Source organism: Rutilus rutilus (assembly GCF_951802725.1).
Source record: "Rutilus rutilus genome assembly, chromosome: 9".
Classification (NCBI taxonomy): Eukaryota; Metazoa; Chordata; class Actinopteri; order Cypriniformes; family Leuciscidae; genus Rutilus; species Rutilus rutilus.
In genome coordinates, this window is record NC_140223.1 from 3,855,080 (window position 1) to 3,874,512 (window position 19,433).

Below are 19,433 nucleotides of genomic sequence, written 5' to 3' on the forward strand. Positions count from 1 at the left end.
ACATTAAAACTCTTTTATATAACCTGAGTTCAGCTGATGCCAACTAAAACTGCTTTGTTAACATCCCCAATGCCCTTGTTTTTGATATTGCCTGGTTGCTTGTTAGTTCATTTTTTGATAAACTGGCAGAAAAAGGGCCCTTGAGCGACAAATACACTTAAAATCACGTGATCTACTGTATTTCTCAAACCCAAGAGAAAATATCTGAATGTGCATGATGCTTAGTTTGATTAGATCAATACGGCTGTTTTGTACTACAATTGTACTGCTTTTGAACACTGGAATCACAAAAAGGAATATATGGAAGCTTGTTTCCGCCACGGTAATTAATTGCGACTTTTTATACCACAATTTAGTTGTTTTTTTCTCACAATTGGGAGTTTTGCTGCAGTCATGCCATGTCGTAATTACCTTTACGAGATGACAACATGTGACATTCTATTCGGAGCTGCTCAAGTCCTCGAACACAGAATTATGCATTTCTATAGCAACACTATAATAAATCTGCAGTGGTCATGTGGTAGGTACAGTGGTCAGGTGGTACAAAGCTGAGCTCTTAGAAAATTCTGAGTTTACAAGTTGTAAATAGTGTCTCGTAATCTCGTAATTACGGTAATTCCGACATGCCATGAATGCACCTTTTACATCTCGCAATTCTAACTCTTTTCTCGCAATTCTGACTTTTTTCTCGGAATTTTGACATTTCTCTCCGAATTCTGAGTTTACATCTCGCAATTCTAACTCTTTTCTCGGAATTCTTCGTTTACGTCTCGGAATTCTGACTTTTTTCTCCGAATTTTGACTTTTCTCGGAATTCTGAGTTTACATCTCGCAATTTTGACTCTCTTCTCGGAATTGAGTTTACATCTCGGAATTCTGACATTTTCCTCGGAATTTTGACTTTTCTGGGAATTCTACATCTCGCAATTCAGTTTTTTCATGGAATTCTACATTTATATTTAGCTAATTTTTACTTTTTTCATGATGGAATAAAAAAAAAAAAAGGTAATTACTTACATTTTTTCCTCAGAGTTCATATGTCACAATTCTTTTTAAAAAAGTCAGAATTGTTAGATATAACAATTTTTGTTTTCACAGCAGAAATAAGCTTCCATAGAAATAAGTGTGCGATTTAATGCAAGAATGATCCATTTCCTCCAATCAGATGCAGCCTTTGACTTGAGTTTGACAGTATTACTGCAGGACAGACGAGCTGTGTGTCGTCCTCATGTGCGTTTGGTTTCTTATGAAAGAAAAGTCTTACTTTGATCTGTCTTAACAATCCTAATCCGACACTACTGACTAGAGCCGTAGTCTACCTCTAAAACACTACAGATAGAGGCTAATCAATAGTGTAGGTCTCATCATGACGTACTACATCAGAACTACAGGAAATCCACTTCAATCGGGTGCTGCTTTCAAACAGGTAGTTGCATATTGTCCTGTGTGTTTTATTAAGGATTACTGAGAAACGTTTGATGATATTAACACATTCACTGTTTATTTTTGTTCATTTGTTGCTTTGTCTGGTTGTTTTTTTAAATAATGTAAATAATGTAACTACTTGTAGAATAGAATGTGAATTAAAACATTCTTTTGCCCAAATCTCACTTGTGATTTTTTCGGGGGGGGGGGGGGGGGGGGGGGGGGGGGATATCATCTTTGATTGAACAGATTAAATCTCATAAATGCATGTTTGTTGAAACATTTTCATAGTGATCAGGTGTATTTTTTTCTCTTGATATTGTTCATATTATTGCACAAATGTTTTTATACTGACTAAATCCAGTTTGTGCGTGTGCATGTGTGTGTAAACACCGTCTGTCTAAAGGTCGATGTTGTACAAATAGTGATTGAGTGTTTTAAAACGGTTTGCTGCTGTTTGTCATCACAGTTATGTGAAAAAACCCCTCTTCAGAAACATCAAACTCCTCTGGACTGGCCTAAATCAGGAGGAAAACATCCCAGTGAACTCAACAAGGTGAGTAGATACTCATGATCAACTCTGAATACTCAAAATATGATAAGATCTGTGGTTGAATGCATGCCATTTAAAGATTAGGGTGTTTTAATGGATGATGAAAACAAAACGTATGCCTTAATTACAGTTAGCTATATTTACTGTGAGCTACTGTTCAAAAGTTAGCCGTCACAAACGTGTTCATGTCTCTTTTACACCAGCAGATGGAGGTGATAGTCTTGTTTTTCATCCATGTATCAAACAGGTTGATTTACATCAAATCTGCTGCGGTTTCTTGATGTCTGAATCCATGAGCTGGACAGCGATTCTGCTTTTAATACATCTGACCTCAGCGCTCCAGTCACCAGGTGTGCTAGTCGTGAAAACGTCATTTCTAAATTTTCTCTGAATTTTTCTTTTTTCTTTCTTGGTCATGTGAAATTCAGGGAAAATTATCAATTGAAGGGAATGTTCAATTATTTTATTATTTTGCAATCATGATGCACTGTAAAATGTACTTAGTCGATTTAGAAAACTTGTGGAAACCGATTGCCTTAAATTGAGCAAGTCAATTAGCTAATTTTTGACCTCTTAGTAGAGGTAACTACTTGGAAACCTCAAGTGTAACTCAAGTGTGAGTACTTCACTCAGTCAACTTAAAGATTTAAGTACACTGATCTCAAACAAAACACTAGTTTCTCTGTCTTCTCCTGGACTGAAGTACAGGCTCTACTCTGTAACCTCACTAAAATGAACACAAACCCTTTAACCCTTGTGCGTCCTTAATGGACATCTTTGTTTTTTGTTATGTATAATTTTGCCTGTGTTAATGCCAACTGCACAAATTTTGGCACAGGTGTGTATTTTTATTTCCATTTTACTATTTCACTCCCATTTCCTTTAAAATTGTTATTTTGCACTAGGTACACAAAATGTGACCCTGGATCACAAAACCAGTCACATGTCGCACGTGTATATTTGTGGAAATAGCCAACAATACATTGTATGGGTCAAAATTATCCATTTTCTTGAATGCTGCACAATCGCCAACATAAATGAACAACTTTAAAGGAGATTTTCTCAATGTTTCGATTTTTTTGCACCCTCAGATTCCAGATTTACAATAGTTGTATCTCGACCAAATATTGTCCTATCCTAACAAACCACACATCAATGGAAAGCTTAATTATTCAGCTTTCATGTGATGTATAAATCTCAATTTCAACAAATTGACCCATGTGACTGGTTTTGTGGTCCACGGTCACAAATAGTTCCTCTCAGCACCTTTTGGACAAAAATGTCCGCATTAAAACCGCAATTTTTCATCCCAGGGCCATTTAACTATAAAATGATGCAATCTTTCTTAAGAGGCTTTCATTCTGTTGGCAAGGCTTAACATTTTTACTATTTTTTAACCAGATGGTGCCATTTTTTTCAGGTTTGGCCTATAAAGCAAATACTCGCTTTATTCCTGTTTTCTGCTTCGGCATATTATAGAGCCAGTTGGATAAATTATGCAGCGATAATTGTGTGGGTGTGTTGGTATGGATGTCAGAGTGTGGTTCGTATGTGTGTAATAAAACATATATATTTGTTTATTAATAATAAATCACAAATCCAACCTCTGTGTCCCAGTGGAGTTTTACTGGCATCCAATGGGGAAGATTTGGTACTGCGCCCAAACAAAATCTCACTGAAAGCTAATTTTTTTAGATATTATCCTCAAATTTGGAACACAACTTGTTTAGATTTATGGCTTTGATTTTCTAGCAGTTAAACATTTTCATAAAATATAAATTTTATATAAAATAATGCTCATAAATCATTTTCATAAACCTAAACCTATAACTTTCTTTTTTTTTGGTTTTACTTTTTAAAATGTTTTTACTTCAACAATAATCTGCCACGGATTTAACTCAGGCATAGGCAAAAGAATATTTCCTCCTCAACTACATAAAACATTAGCCTTTACATATTAAAGCGGCACATTTGTAATGATGAGCCGCCGTCCGGATAGGGGAGAGCAAATGACGCATGAGTATGTAGCATAGCATATGTAGCATGTAGCATAGCTTCTTAGTGAATAAAGCAAACAGTTGAGCCATAGCTTCGCAGATAACAATCACACACACACACACACACACACAGCCATTGACACACGGTCTGAAAATTGTATCCGAATTCCACCCCCACTTCCTTACCTACCCTATCGAAATACACAACCACAATATAATACAAGTCTCCATTCGAAAATGCATAACATTCAGTGCAAATACTCACAAATAATAATTATCAAACTTAAACTTGATTATATTCAAATTATTAAATCACTCCATCGAGTCCAAATATGAAATTGAAATGGCTCCAACAATTCCGGCACCTTATTGGACAGTTCTAATAATTCATTAAAAAAAGGAGCCATATTTCTTACAAAAGTTGGCCAAAGTGTCAGAGTCTTATGATCTTACGGCCAGTTTCTTCATATTCTCATCATGACACGTCTCTTGAAAGCATAATTTGCTAACGGGTCTCTCCAGAACACTGTTCTTTGTCCTCGCTTTAACTCGCCGTGCCTTTTGCTGTCCGGGAATGTCTCCAAAATCCGACCTAAAGGCCAAGAATTCTGTGTTGAATGGAAGGCATATTTGCTAATGACCATCTCAGTTATGAACAGTTGTTCACATTTTCCAGGAATCTCTGGTCCTCAAAAGAAAATCCGGGTTTCTCCTCGTATGCTTGAGAAGTTGGCCCAACTGAGGGAAGAAACAGCTCCAAAGAGATGTGCATTCATCATTCCTGAACTCTTCCAGCAGCTGACTGATGGCACCATTACGCCACCACTAGAATCTCAACAACAACAAAAATCAAGGTCTTCTTTAGGAACCTTGACTTGCTGAAACATACCCTCTATTACCCCTTTTCCACCAAGGCAGTGCTGGTTCCGGTTCGGAGCCGGTGCCTACTCGCAAACCAGTTCTTTGTGTTTCGACAGCCAAAGAACCGGTTCTCGGCCAGGAAAATTGGTTCCAAAGCGGCACCAACTCTTTGCTGGACTAGAACCGTTCTTTTACCACGTCATGCTTACGTCGGGGGCTGGGGGCGGGGTTATTGTCGAACTTCTTCTCGAATGTAACCTCCGTCTATAGTAATCCAGACGAGCAGCACAAATGTGTTCTAAACGTCTTCTCCTGACCCCAATAAAGGATCGCAAAGCCAGGAGAAACATTTGCAGAAAGACGATGTAGTCCGCCATTGTAACTGTTATGCTTGAATTTGGCGTTTCTAGGAAAGCTAAGACGTAGCCTATGGCAACGTGCACAGTGACGTAACGACGTCGTTCGCTGGGCTCTCTAGTCAGTGGAAAAACAAACAGGTTCTGAGAAGGTTCGCAAGTTGAACCAGCACCAGTTCCGAACCAGTTCTTTTTTGGTGCAAAAGGGGTAAATATCACAGCTAGAGGATTACACCTAAGTGGGTATTTGTGAGATCTGGACCCTGCAACAAATCTGAATTCAATGAAGAAACCTTGGAATGAGGCGACACAATCAAATAGCACTGATTTTCTTTTTCCATTCATGGTAGACTAGACTCCATGTGCCATCCTCTCTGACGAGCTCCTCTTCTGGTACTCGCTCTGCATGACCCTTCTTTCGGATGTCGCCAATAAAGTCTCTGTAATCTGATCCTCATCAAACCCGTCACCATACCGGCGTGATGAATCCGATCTTCAACCAGATGAACTGGATAAATACTCTGAATGTTCTGATCCAATCTAAATTCTGACCTGTAATGTTGCCTGAATCATAATCGTACACTGTCCGGTCACTGGCGAGAGAACTGAGCGACTGAGCCTGGGTTCCCCCCCAAGGTTTCTTTCTCCATTCTGTCACTGATGGAGTTTTGGTTCCTCGCCACTGTCGCCTTTGGCTTTTGGCTTGCTTAGTTGGGGACATTTAATATTCAACAATATTATTGATCTGCCTGCATTGACACCATTATATGTGAACTGAACTGGACAATGACATCACTTTTCTCCAGAGCAGCTATATTTATATATATATATATGAACTAAATTATTAACTTTTTTTTCCAAAAATGAACCATCACTGAACTTACTTAAGCTGGACTATGACGCTATTTTCTTCTAGAAGTAAACTTTGGTGTATTATTTTTTGTTTGTTTGCTGTTATCACTGTAAAGCTGCTTTGAAACAATGTGCATTGTAAAAAGCGCTATATAAATAAAGGTGACCTGACATGAATGCTTCATCCTTCCCGAATCTCTTGAGTATACTCAGGGCTCGTTGTTCTGCAATCTTTTTGTTATCAAGGCAGGGTGAGGTCGGGTTTGCGAAATGGAAGGTATATTTGCTAATGACCGTCTCGTTTAACAACACCGTCTCTTTCTTTCTCAAAAGAAATGTAGGGTTTCTCATCGTACGCTTGCTCTGAAAAGTCATTATTGAGGAACTCACCCAGTTTAGCCACTTAAATTCTGTTAGAAGACACAGATGGTCCCTGAACATCTGTGGATGAGTTAGTGGACCATTAACCAACACGTTTGGGCCGCATAAGGACCATCCTCTTGGCTGTTAATAATCCATAAGGGCTCCATTGCTTTTGGGACATTGATCCCAATCAACATCATCTTCTATGGAACACAGTCGAACATCTATAAGATACGGCCGTTTCTTTATGTCCTCTTCCGTTGGTATATTCTCCTGGCTGACCAGAATCGAACTTATGAAAGTTTCAGGCAATTCTATGAAGTGGTCGCGGTCCAGCCCACTTACTTCCGAGCCATTCAGCCGAAACGTTTTTATGGGCTTTTCCTGTCCCATTGTTTTGAGCAAGATCTCAATTTGTTTGCCAGCTATGTTTAACCGTCTCAGTCTCTCCGTAAAGAATGCGGATGAACTTCCAGGGTCTAGGAAAGCATACGCCTGGAACACTCTACTACCTTTGGCCGCTTTTACTTTTACTGGAATAATCTCAAGCTTGCAGTCAGCTTGTACCGGGCACTGTGCGCTCAGTAGCTACAACAGCCACAGCAACAGGTGCGCTGAGCCACGTTTCCACCGCAGGAACTTTCCCCAGGAACTAGGGTCTAAATTTGAGCTGCACGATTAATTGAAATGAAACCACACGCGATTTGGCAAAGGTTGAGATAATTTTATGTGCAGTTTGTCAGTGCAGCGGCTGATCGGTAGTAAATGCTCCATCTGAACACCAGAGGGCGTCTCACACACACACACACACACACACACACACACACACACACACACACACACCACATATATCCATCTGAACACCAGAGGGCGTCTCACACACACACACACACACATACCACATATCCATCTGAACACCAGAGGGCGTCTCACACACACACACATACCACATATCCATCTGAACACCAGAGGGCGTCTCACACACACACACACACACACACACACACACACACACACCACATATATCCCTCTGAACACCAGAGGGCGTCTCACACACACACACACACACACACCACATGTCCATCTGAACACCAGAGGGATATGGTAGCTTTCATTGAGAAACAAGACTTGATCCAGTCTTTGGAAAGAATCAAGATCTGAAAACAAATTCCAACACCAGAAAGACGTCGATGACTGAACTTCCATCGTATAAATCTTCCTGCAGGAAAAGTTGTGTTACCACGGCTTCTTCTATCGAAGTATCAAAGGATAATAGTCAACAAAAGGAAAATCATCAAGATGATGCTGAAGTCACTTTTAGTAAGCCCTGTTTGTTTTGTTTTGTGATTATGATCATGCAATTGACTCTTGTATGAAAATGGCGAACATATCACATGAGGATAAAATTGAATTCTTGAGAACAAATGGGTCTTTGTTTTGCTTGTCTCAAAAAAGGACATCTAACAAAGGCCTGCAAAAAAACATCTCATTTGCCAAGTATGTTCCAAAAAACATCTGACAGTGCAGCAAATCATAAATGCTTCATTGAATGGAGGCTCACTTAATTCACACACTGATGTGGACAAGAGAGAGGATGATGCTAGAAAAGCTAAATCCAAAAATGCGTTTCCACTGAAATTACCCGGAACAATTTGTCCCAGGAAAATGTTTTTCCCACAGACCTGTTGCTTTCTGCATTTCCACCGCGGTCTAAAAAGTACCGTGAAGATTAGGCAAAGTAGTCCAGTGACGTAGGACTGCACGCACCACAACAGATTTTTTAAAATGGTTGTTGAAATGAGTCAACCAATCAAAATGCGGCATGAACTCAACCAATCAGCATGTTTAGTGTCATTTCAAGTCCCACCCCCGAAAGTTCCTGAACTTTGAAAAAGTACTGCCTCAGGGACTTTCTGAGGGGGACATTTTTACCCGGAAATTCATTTAGACTAGGGCTGCACGATTAATCGCAATTTACACGTATTGGCACTTAAATCGAGTTGGCTTATCGAGACTTGTTTCTGCTAGGTCATGAGTAAATCAGCCAGATCGCTTTGTCTTTGGTGTTGGTGTTGCTAGCTTCACTGTGATGCTGGTCACTTTAAGCCTTGAAGAAGTTTGAGTTCAATGAAGAATCCTTTGCAGTGTTGTTTTAGGAATTGTTCCATTCCTCGTAAAATGTAGAGGAGATGATTCAGACTCAATGAGCAAAGACGATTTTTTTTTCCCCCAAAGCCTTATCCAGATATTCATTCATAGCATCTCCTAATTTGACAGATGAGTGAGGACTATGCAGTGAACTTGCTTCGGAAATCTCCAACACCTTTAATTTTGCATTCACAGCCTCTATTTCAGACTGCAACTGAAAAGCTTCCATCTTAGGTTCCAGCTGAGCTTTTTCCAACTCAAGTACCTGTTTTCCTTTCAAAAAGCTTCAGGACGAGCAAAAAAAAAAAAGCTGCTTTATCGGCTGCAATTTACACACGAGCACTGGGTCTCGGCTTATTTTGATCTTTCTGAACCTTTAGAAACATTAGATGCACTTTCAGAAAGGCTCAATCAAAGTCTGTGGATCAGATTGGTTAATTTTCCACAGCTCCAATTCATTGGAGAACTTGCTTAAAGTGACCCTTATTGGCTAAAACCAGCCAATCCTTTCACTTTCTTTGACATCATCAGATAAAAGCAAGTGTACAGACCCATGCACTTAATAAAACTAATTTAAAGCTCTTTGAAATTCAAGGTGAAGTTCATTTACTTCGTCAGCATTGCTCCCATCAACCATCAAAGCTTTCAATTCATTCATTTTTCTTGCACAGGCCCCAAGCTTGATAAGTGATTTAAAAAGTTCAATTGCAATATCAATGCCTTCAGACACTATTCACAACCACTTTGTGTGTTTGGCTCAAATTGCAATCATCTGTCACCTTTGTTTATTGACCAGAATGAGCATCAAGCTTGCATTCTTGCATCAACCACTTGCAACAACTTCACTCTAAAAAATGCTGGGTTGTTTTAACCGAACTTTGGGTCAAATATGGACAAATCCAGCCATTGGGTAAAATTTTTACATTACAAAACCCAACATTTGGGTTTGTCCATATTTGACCCAAAATTGACCCATATTTGACCCAGCATTTCTGGCCCATATTAAACAACTTTGTCTTTGAACCACCTTGCAAGACTGCTCATCATCTTCATCACCAAGCCTCAAAACACGTGCACATGCGCCGAAACTCTTGCTTCTAACACTCGTAAAGTTCATAGACAGCTTCAATTCACGCCACATCAGATCGTCAAAGCTTAATCACACTCCCATCGCAGCTCGGCCGCCAGCATAACAATCCATAATAAAAACTTGCCAAATGGCTACTCACCGCACAGCACGTTCAAACAGCGTCTTAGTGAAGTCAGATCCCGCGCTGAATAATCTGAATGTTGTAAACAACCGCAGATATTCACATCAATGGCCAGTTTATCGGGTCGTTGCGCGCGATCCGCTTCCGCGTCTTCACGGCATTCTCGGACTTCAGTATACCGGCAGATGTGTAATGAGCCGCTGTCCGGATAGGGGAGAGCAATTGACGCATGAGTCCGTAGCATAGCTTCTTAATAGTTTATTTTCGAAGAATGAAATTGAATAAAGTAAACACCTGAGCCATTGATTCGCCGCTAACTATCACACGCACACACGATCTGAAAATGATATCCGAACTCCACCCCCACTTCCTTACCTGCCCTATTTAAATATATATCCACATTAATATAATACAAGCAAATAAGAAATTAATAATAAAATAAGCAAGTACAAGCAATCATGTACATAAATAATAATTATCAAACTTAAATTTGGTTATATTCAAATTATTAAATCAGTCCATTGAGTCCAAAATATGGAAATGGCTCTAACACATAGTTTCGTGAGTAAAAACCAAAAACCTCTGTATTTATTCTAAGAACCAATTCTTTATCTGCCCTTGCATTGCATTGCAAACAAGCAGGGATGCTCCAAACTTCGCGATAGAGGCGGGGCTGAGTTTGAGGTTTGACTGACAGTTTAAGTATCCAATGGAGATATGAGGTTTAGTCAGGAACTCCTTTTAATAGTTTTTATTGGCCAAAATATTTGCAAAAACCCACAGAGAGACATAAAGGGTGGACAATAGCAATGATTTATGAAAATAATGGAGTTACGGGTTTCCGCCCAATATTTAAAATTTTGTTCATTTATATAGTAATTGTCGTACAGAGTTTTAGTATTAGGGTGAAATAATAATTATATATATATGTGCCTTTGCATAAACCTGGCCCTGTTCGTCACTTTGAGAGAACTTTGCCAGAACGTTCCCTGTTAGCTGGGTATGTTTCCATTAATCCCGCCGTGTGGTGTTCAGTGTTTCTGGACAGGCGTGATGCTGTGCGTCTGCTCAGGACTCGAAGAGCAAACGTCTTCCTGGAGGAGATGAAGCCTGGGAATCTGGAGCGGGAGTGTTACGAGGAGCTGTGCTCTCAGGAGGAGGCGGCCGAGATCTTCCAGAGCAAAGAGAAGACGGTACAGTCACAATTCTCTTCACTGTTTGTGCTTCCATTAAATATTACAGATTACAGAGAGAACAAGTTATGTTTTTTTTTTTTTTTTTTTTCTTTACAGACCAATTTTTGTTTAGTTCATCTTTTTAAAGTCACCATATATCCGAGTGAAACGCTTCTCAAACAAGAACAAATGTAGGCGGGGCTTGATTTTGTCTGTGGGGAATTGATTGGACGGTTGTGGTTTGCTATTGGTGGATCTCATGTGAGTGACAGGTTATAGCCCCGCCCTCATCAGCAGAGAAGAGAAGAACATATTCTGATTCAAGATTACCAAGAACAGGAATTTAAAATAATAATCACAAAAAAATTATTGAGAATAAATTGACAAGAATTGTAATTCTATAAATTGTGATTTATAGGGTTCTTGAGTTGCTATGGTTCTTTGGTGTTAAAATAAAAGTCATAAATTAAGTTCTTGATGATTCATTAAGTACTTCAGATCAATGTTATAAAGCACAAGAACATTCAGATGGAATTTCTTAAAAAGTTGTTTTACGCTGATTCTTCTATGACGTCACACTGCAAAAACAGAATCTGTAGTTCTAAACGGAACTTTCGTTGTTAAGAGTGCGATGACATCACTGTTCTCTGATGTTCTCTCGTGTTCTTTTAGATGGAGTTCTGGTACAGATATCGGAGTGAGTCTTTTACTGTCTTACTCTTCTAAATGAACCAGTTTGAGTTGACGTTTCTCATCATCCTGAGGTAAATGTGTGGTTCAGATGGTAACCTGTGTCGCACTAACCCGTGTGTGAACGGAGGGATCTGCAGCGAGACTCGAGGTGTTCGCGAGTGTCTCTGTCCTCCACAGTACAGCGGACACAACTGTCAGACAGGTGCACGGACTCTCTTATTCTGCGTGAGCGTATGGAGGCCCTAGAGAAACATATACTTTATTGTATTTGAAATATATTTCCTTTTTCAACAGTACATTGCATATATACTAACAAAAAAATCTTTAAATACATTAATATCAGCATCATGCTTTTACCTATTTTCACAATACAACTTTCAGCACACTTAAAATAATTGCACTTTAGTATATTTTCAACAAAAAAAAATATATATTTTAGAAAAACATACTTGAAGTGAAAATTCTGTTTATTTTTTAAAAGTTTATTTATTTGCACTATTTAAAAAAGGTATTTTAGGTATATTTTAACTGTGTGCTGGAAATAATCGTTGTAACGATACATTGGACGTATACTTTCAAAATACATTATAGTATATTGTATAGCTAAGCAATATATGTTTATTAATGTGCATTTGTTATTGAAGACAAAGTGTGCAATTTGTAGTATTTGGAATAAGCCAAAGGTATTACTGAGCATATACTTTACACTCAAATATAATACACTTATGGTATATATTTATTGTATGTTTCGAATACACTCGTGATGAATTTGTAATGTACTTGTAACACAAATAAAGTACACTTTAATATCACTAATCAAGCATCTAATTAGTCCCTACACAGGCATATACTTAAAGTATACTAAGTATACTCGACGCTATCTCACGACCAATTCGTACGAATTCGTACGAGTGAGTAAAATGGCTAATTCGTCCGATTTGTCTAAACCCCAGTGACGGGTAGGGTTAGGGGCGGGGTCAGCTGTAGGTCATTCGTACGAATTGGGCAACTCGTAAAATATATGTACGATTTAGCAAAAATCATATGAATCGTACGAGTGAGGTCATATGAATTAGTACGATTTAGCCACCTCGTAAAAAAAGTAAAACTAAACTTTCTCGCAAAAGTACACTAAATACACTTAAAGTTATGCTTTACCACAATTTAATTACAACTAAAATATACTTAGTACAAAATTAGTTGTTCCAAAATAGCACACTTCAAGTTATCTAATCATTGACACACTTGAAGTATACTGAATTAGTCTGGCTGCAAGTATACTTAGCATATTTTGTGTGTGTGTGTGTGTGTGTTCAGAGGTGTTTGACTGTAGGTATAAGAACGGAGGGTGTCTGCACTACTGCAGCTCAGAGACTCCAGGTGTTGTGTGCAGATGTGCAGACGGGTATCAGCTGGATGAAGACCTGCGCAGCTGCAGTCCATCAGGTACAAACACACACACCTGTGCAGGAAAGTGATCGGCTCAAATGCTTTAATCATTAACCATTCATATTTTAAAGGTGAATCTCACCAAACATGTCCTTAAAATCAAAGAAATTCATTATCTGAGCATTATTAAGAGAATGTGCAAAGGGATTGCTCACCGCACAGTTTTCAGTTTTTTGCACTATATGCAGTTTATAAAAGAAAAATATTTTTGCTAGACCTTCATTAGTGAATACTGTCTAGTCTGGATGTAACTCAGTTTACGGTTTGCAATCCCTGCATTGATTTTTTATTGATTTTTTGTCTCGATGCACATGAAGCAACACGATTTTTAGTTGGAGTGCAACAATTGTGTGTGTTATTTATTTTTTTACAGTATTATTGATATACTTTTATAGTTTATTTTATAATCTCGGTTTTAATTTTCATTGATTTTTTTTCTGGAATTTTCTTTACCTTTTTGATATTTTTCTTAACTGTGTATTTAATTTTAGTTTTTTGCTTTAGTTTATTTAGTGTTAGTTATTTTAGAGAACTTACACTAAAAATAGAAATGTTGGCAACTAGCTGAAATATATATATATATATACATATATACATAATTTTGCTTAAACTAAATATTATTTTATTTTTTCTCTTATTTTGGGGCGAAATATGCACTTTTTGTTTTTTTTATAAATGTAAATAGTATACCTGAACAAATCTGGATGTTTCTGTGTGTGTGTATGTGTTTTTATGTGTGTTTGTGTGTCTGTGTGTGTTTATGTATATATGTGTGTGTTTATGTACATATGTGTATATATATATATATATATATATGTGTGTGTGTTTCTATGTATATGTGTGTCTGTGTGTATATGTATATATATTTTTATATATATGTGTGTGTTTGTGTATATGTGTGTGCATATATATATGCGTGCGTGTGTGTGTGTGTGTGTTAGTGCAGTACCCCTGTGGGAAACAGTGGAGTAGTGGGATCATGTCTCGCTCTCTGGATGATATGAGCACCACAGACCCTGATGATGTAAACCACACCCACACCGTAACAAACTCCTCCCACTCATTACATCACAACAGAAGTTCACTGGACAACTCGACTCTCCCGCCAAACCAAACCACACTTCAACAAGCCAAACCTGCTTCACAGGACGAACTCTCAGAGACAGGAAGTGACATCACAGGTGCAAATGAGGATACGCGTATCGTTGGAGGTCAGCTGCAGGGTCAGGGCGGGAGTCCGTGGCAGGTGATCCTTCACATGACCTTTATGCTTAACCTTCAGAGATTTGATCAGTAAAGGTCCTTGCACAATGAGTCCGAAATTTTCTTATTAGTCATTCGGTGGCTCTGAATTGTCAAAACACCTCTCAAAATGCTTGCTATGGATGAAAATGCTTGCATAGCAAGCTATGGCTTGCTATGGATGGCAAAAAGCCGCAGGCCGAGTGCTGTACTAAATGCACTCGTTATTAAAGATTTTTAGAACTCTATAAAAACTCCATAGTTGACAACTACAAACCACCTAGTAACACCATAGCAACCACCAAAAATACCTTAGCAACCACCCTGTACACCCTTGCAACGTCTAGAAACGCTCTAGTAACCACCAAAAATACCCTAGCAACCACCCAGAACACCCTAGCAACTGCCTAGCAATCAGCCAGAATATAAAAGCAACTGCCTAGCAACACCATAGCAACCACCCAGAATACCCTAACAACCACCTAGCAACACCATAGCAACTACCCAGAATACCCTAGCAACCACCTAGCAACGCTAGCTAAATGCATAATTATCCAAATTATGGATAATTTTTTTATGACAGACGAAAGTTTCGCATGCAGTGTCTAAACGTGATTAACATAACGTGAGGTCGTATTTATTTTTTAATGTGAGAAAATTTCGCACTCAAGGTCCTTGCAAACTGAGTCCGAAATTTTTGTGTGCGTCATTCGGTGGCTCTGAATTGTCAAAACACCTCTCAAAATGCTTGCTATGGATGAAAATGCTTGCATAGCCACTACAGGCCGTACTAAAGGCACTCGTTATTAAAGATTTTATGAACTCTATAAAAATTCCCTAGTAACCATCTTTGACAACTACAAACCACCTAGTAACACCATAGCAACCACCAAAAATACCTTAGCAACCACCCTGTACACCCTTGCAACGTCTAGAAACACTCTAGTTACCACCAAAAATACCCTAGCAACCACCCAGAACACCCTAGCAACTGCCTAGCTACGCCCTAGCAACCACCTAGAACACCCTAGCAACCGCCTAGCAATCACCCAGAATATAAAAGCAACCACCTAGCAACACCATAGCAACCACCCAGAATACCCTAACAACCGCCTAGCAACACCATAGCAACTACCCAGAATACCCTAGCAACCACCTAGCAACGCTAGCTAAATGCATAATTATCCAAATTATGGATAATTTTTTTTTATGACAGACGAAAGTTTCGCATGCAGTGTCTAAACGTGATTGACATAACGTGAGGTCGTATTTATTTTTTAATGTGAGAAAATTTCGCACTCAAGGTCCTTGCAAACTGAGTCTGAAATGTTTGTCCGGAATTTCCGCACGTTTTAAATTTTCTGCGTTTTTCGCATCCATAGCAAGCACTTTGAAAGGTGTTTTGACAATTCAGAGCCACCGAATGACTTAGTGTGCAAGGACCTTAAAGGGATAGTTCACTTTGAAATTAATTTTTGATATGTTTTAGCTTACCTCAAGGGCATCCAAGATGTAGGTGTCTTTGTTTCCGCAGTAGTTTCAATTTTGATATTTTTAGGTCAAACCGTTCTTGTCTGTCAGTCATATAATGCAGGTCGATGGTCACTGGCTCAAAACACAAGCACAGAGTCCAAATTAAAACAATTCCCCATCGTCCAAATGAAACAATTCCCCATCATAAGTACACATTGATGGCCTAAGACACGAAACGAGCGGTTTGTGTGAGAAAACGAACAGTATTTATATCGTTGTTATCTCTTGAAAACAGCACACGTCCAAATGATCTGACGGCGCGGGCGGGTATAGATATATACATAGATGTCGCCATGGCTACGGTTTCGTTCCAATGAACTGCAGTTCCAGTGTCCAATTTCAAAGTGAACTATCGCTTTAACCCTTTGAATGAAAACGCTGCAGGTTCTTCTTCGTCGTGAGGATGAGCACGGGTTCTGCGGCGGCTCTCTGATCGATCTGCGCTGGGTGGTGACGGCAGCACACTGTCTCCAGCAAACACCAGATCATGTGACCGTCGGTGAGTGACGTCTGTCTGATGGGACCCTTCATGCTTCATATGAGGCTTGTGTTGCAGTGAACAGAAAAGAGGTTATCGCATAACAATTTTGAACGGACGTGTATGCCATATTGTTGCAATTACATGCACAACACACTTTGAACACGCTAAGGTTACAGTTTACTTATGTAGAATTGTGTGTATAGTACTGTAAAAAAAAAAATAATCAAGTGTCTTATGCTCTACATTTATTTAAAAAACATTAATATTATGAAATATTATTACAATTTAAATTTAACTTTCAATGTGCATATATAGTAAAGTGTAATTTATTCCTGTGATCAAAGCTGAATTTTCAGCATCATTACTCCAGTCTTCAGTGTCACATGATCCTTCACAAATCAGTCTAATATGATGATTTGATGCTTCTGGGTAATATCCGGTGGAATGAATAAGAGATTTAATGTCTTCTTTTATCTTCAGTTGATTGGTCATCTAAGGCTGTGGCTGGAAGTCAGTTGTTGTTTCTCTTTCCTTCAGTGATTCTGCTTGTTAACAGCAGGCGTTCATCACTAACGCTCAATCATCACTTGATTAATCACTTAATTATCTCTTTAATATATTTTGCTGTCTGGCCTTGACTATTTCTCTGATGTTAAAGGGATAGTTCACCCAAAAATGAAAATTATCCCATGATTTACTCTCCCTCAAGCCATCCTAGGTGTGTATGAGTTTCTTCTTTCAGACAAACACAATCAGAGTTATATTAAAAAATATCCTGGCTCTTCCAAGCTTTATAATGGGAGGTTTTTTTTTACGCCCAAAATAGAGGTCAGAGGTCACTCTTCAGCCGGAACTAGACTCGCGTATAGTCGTTACCGGAAGCCAGTGATTATAGCTTATAAAGTTATAAATATGGATATTTTTTGTACCAAAATGCATCGCTCCGCTTCAGAAGGCCTTTATTAACCCCCTGGAGCCGTATGGATTACTTTTATGATGGATGCACTTTTTTGGGCTTCAAAATATCTTTAGTTAATATTCACTGCCATTATAAAGCTTGGAAGAGCCAGGACATTTTTTAATATAACTCTGATTGTGTTCGTCTGAAAGAAAGAAAGTCATACACACCTAGGATGGCTTCAGGGTGAGTAAATCATGGGCTAATTTTAAATGTTGGGTGAACTATCCCTTTAACAAATGAAAGCTTTATTGTACCTTTTTCAGATTTTGTGATATTCACACTCACACACACAGGAGACTACGATAAGATGCGTCTCGACAAAGACGAGCAGAAGATCAAAGTGGAGAAGGTGGTCCTCCACCCTCACTTCCACGAATACACCTTCGACAGTGACATCGCCCTGCTGTACCTGTCTGATCCCGTGACCCCGGGTCCGTTCGCCGCTCCGGTTTGCCTTCCCGACGCCAACCTGGCGGAGCGACTCCTGAAGCCCGGAGAGCTGGGCCTGGTGACGGGATGGGGTGTGTGGTAGATTCTTCTTCTTTCGCATCTTTCGCACTTGATTTAAGTCTACCTGGGTCTTGTCTACTAATCGACGTCCACAAACGTCTCCTGATCGACGTTAGGTTAGTTTTCCTGGGTCTCGTTCAACTAATTGATGACCCCGTTCAATTATATTTATACTCTAGCCGCGCGTCTCTTAATCTTAGTCCCCTAACTTGCTGCGCAGCAATAACTAGACAGACTTCAGACAATGCCTTCGAATATGCTTTAATCACGGCCGGAGGATCTCAGACAAATTTCAGAGAGAATCCCACCAGCAAAAAGAATACAACAGTTTTTATAGAATAGGAGCATAGCAAAAGTGACATGATACATTACATTATTTCCCTACAATTTGATTGGTTCTTCATACGCAAATCCTTCTGTTACTAGGTAGACGCAAACTCTGTTTTCTTGATTGCTTCACTTTGTTCTTTAATCACGAGTTTATAAATTTAGATATCTGTCTAGTTTTTTCTAGTATTTCCCCTTTTTGTGATATCCAGACATGATTCACTAACACACAGTCACGAGTTTATACCAAAGGGTTTGGAAAAATGTAGGATTCAAAAGCATATGAATGTTATTCCTGCAAGAAAAATAAACGTTAGTTATGATTAATTAAAAAATCCATCACAGGTGCGACTCGCTTCCTTCAGCGCTCCTCTCGATTCCTGAGGAAGGTGCAGCTCCCGGTGGTGGATCAGATGAACTGCATCAACTCCACGGAGCAGGTGATCACGGATAACATGTTCTGCGCGGGATATCTGATGGCGGAGATGGACGCGTGTACGGGCGACAGCGGCGGACCCTTCGTGGTCAACTACCGGGGCACGTGGTTCCTGGCCGGGGTCGTCAGCTGGGGCGAGAGATGCGCCGCCGAGGGCAAATACGGGGTTTACACACGACTGGGAAACTATTTATCCTGGATACGGGAGGAGATGATGAAAGAGGAATCCAATCGCAATCGCAATCAGACTGCGAAAGTACAGTGAATATTGGCATCCATTATGCATTAATTAACGATGAGCTATTACAAGTTTTTAATTAATCTTTGTTAATGTTAGTTAATAAAAATACAACTGTTCATTGTTTGTTCTTGTTATGCTGTAAAAAAATAAAAAAGAATTGTTTTTGGAAGTTGTAAATAAAACAAAGATTATTAGACTGTTTTACAAGAAAATATGATTTCAATCCTTATACTTATATTTTAATTGTTTTGTGTAATTAATTAAATTATGCGCTTTTTAGAGCGAAAACTGTTTCTACACCATTTTTTTTTCTGTGTAGCTCAAATATATTAACAGACACAACTTTTGTTTTGTTAGTTCATGTTAACTAGTTCATGTTAACTAATGAAATTGTACAGTGTTACCAATTTTTTGCTTGTTTAGTGCATCTATTTTTTCGGCTCTAAAATTTTCATACAAACAAAAACGTTGTCTGACATGGATCTGCAAGAAATAAAATAAATCAAGTAACTCTTAAAAATAAAAATGTGCAAAAAACGTGTCCCTTCATGTGTGTGTGTGTGTATATATATATATATATAATCTCAAAATACACAAAAGTGACTATATATTGATAAAA

The 19,433-nt window shown here is 38.8% G+C and overlaps 1 protein-coding gene across 2 annotated transcripts; it reads left to right on the forward strand.

The window, feature by feature from the left end:
- Window positions 1–33: 33 nt before the first annotated feature.
- LOC311296607 (coagulation factor X) lies at window positions 34–19,355 on the forward strand. 2 transcript variants are annotated; one of them, XM_084418447.1, is made up of 11 exons: window positions 34–1,426; window positions 1,895–1,981; window positions 2,226–2,328; window positions 10,802–10,959; window positions 11,614–11,638; window positions 11,723–11,836; window positions 12,952–13,080; window positions 14,025–14,329; window positions 16,243–16,357; window positions 17,594–17,821; window positions 18,483–19,355. In XM_084418447.1, the coding sequence occupies exons 1-11, from the start codon at window positions 1,367–1,369 to the stop codon at window positions 18,836–18,838; spliced, it is 1,680 nt and encodes a 559-aa protein (XP_084274573.1). In that variant the 5' UTR covers window positions 34–1,366; the 3' UTR covers window positions 18,839–19,355. The 2 variants fall into 2 exon arrangements, with proteins under 2 accessions (XP_084274573.1, XP_084274572.1); XM_084418446.1 differs by having other exon boundaries at window positions 17,564–17,821; window positions 18,483–19,349.
- Window positions 19,356–19,433: the final 78 nt, after the last annotated feature.

Bases quoted from the DNA above. Each gene is read 5' to 3' on its own strand.
- LOC311296607 (XM_084418446.1), top strand. From the start codon at position 1,367: ATGACGTACTACATCAGAACTACAGGAAATCCACTTCAATCGGGTGCT. The intron at 2,329-10,801 runs GTGTGCTAGTCG...TGTGGTGTTCAG, and splicing joins CTCAGCGCTCCAGTCACCAG to TGTTTCTGGACAGGCGTGAT. The intron at 11,837-12,951 runs GTGCACGGACTC...GTGTGTGTTCAG, and splicing joins CGGACACAACTGTCAGACAG to AGGTGTTTGACTGTAGGTAT.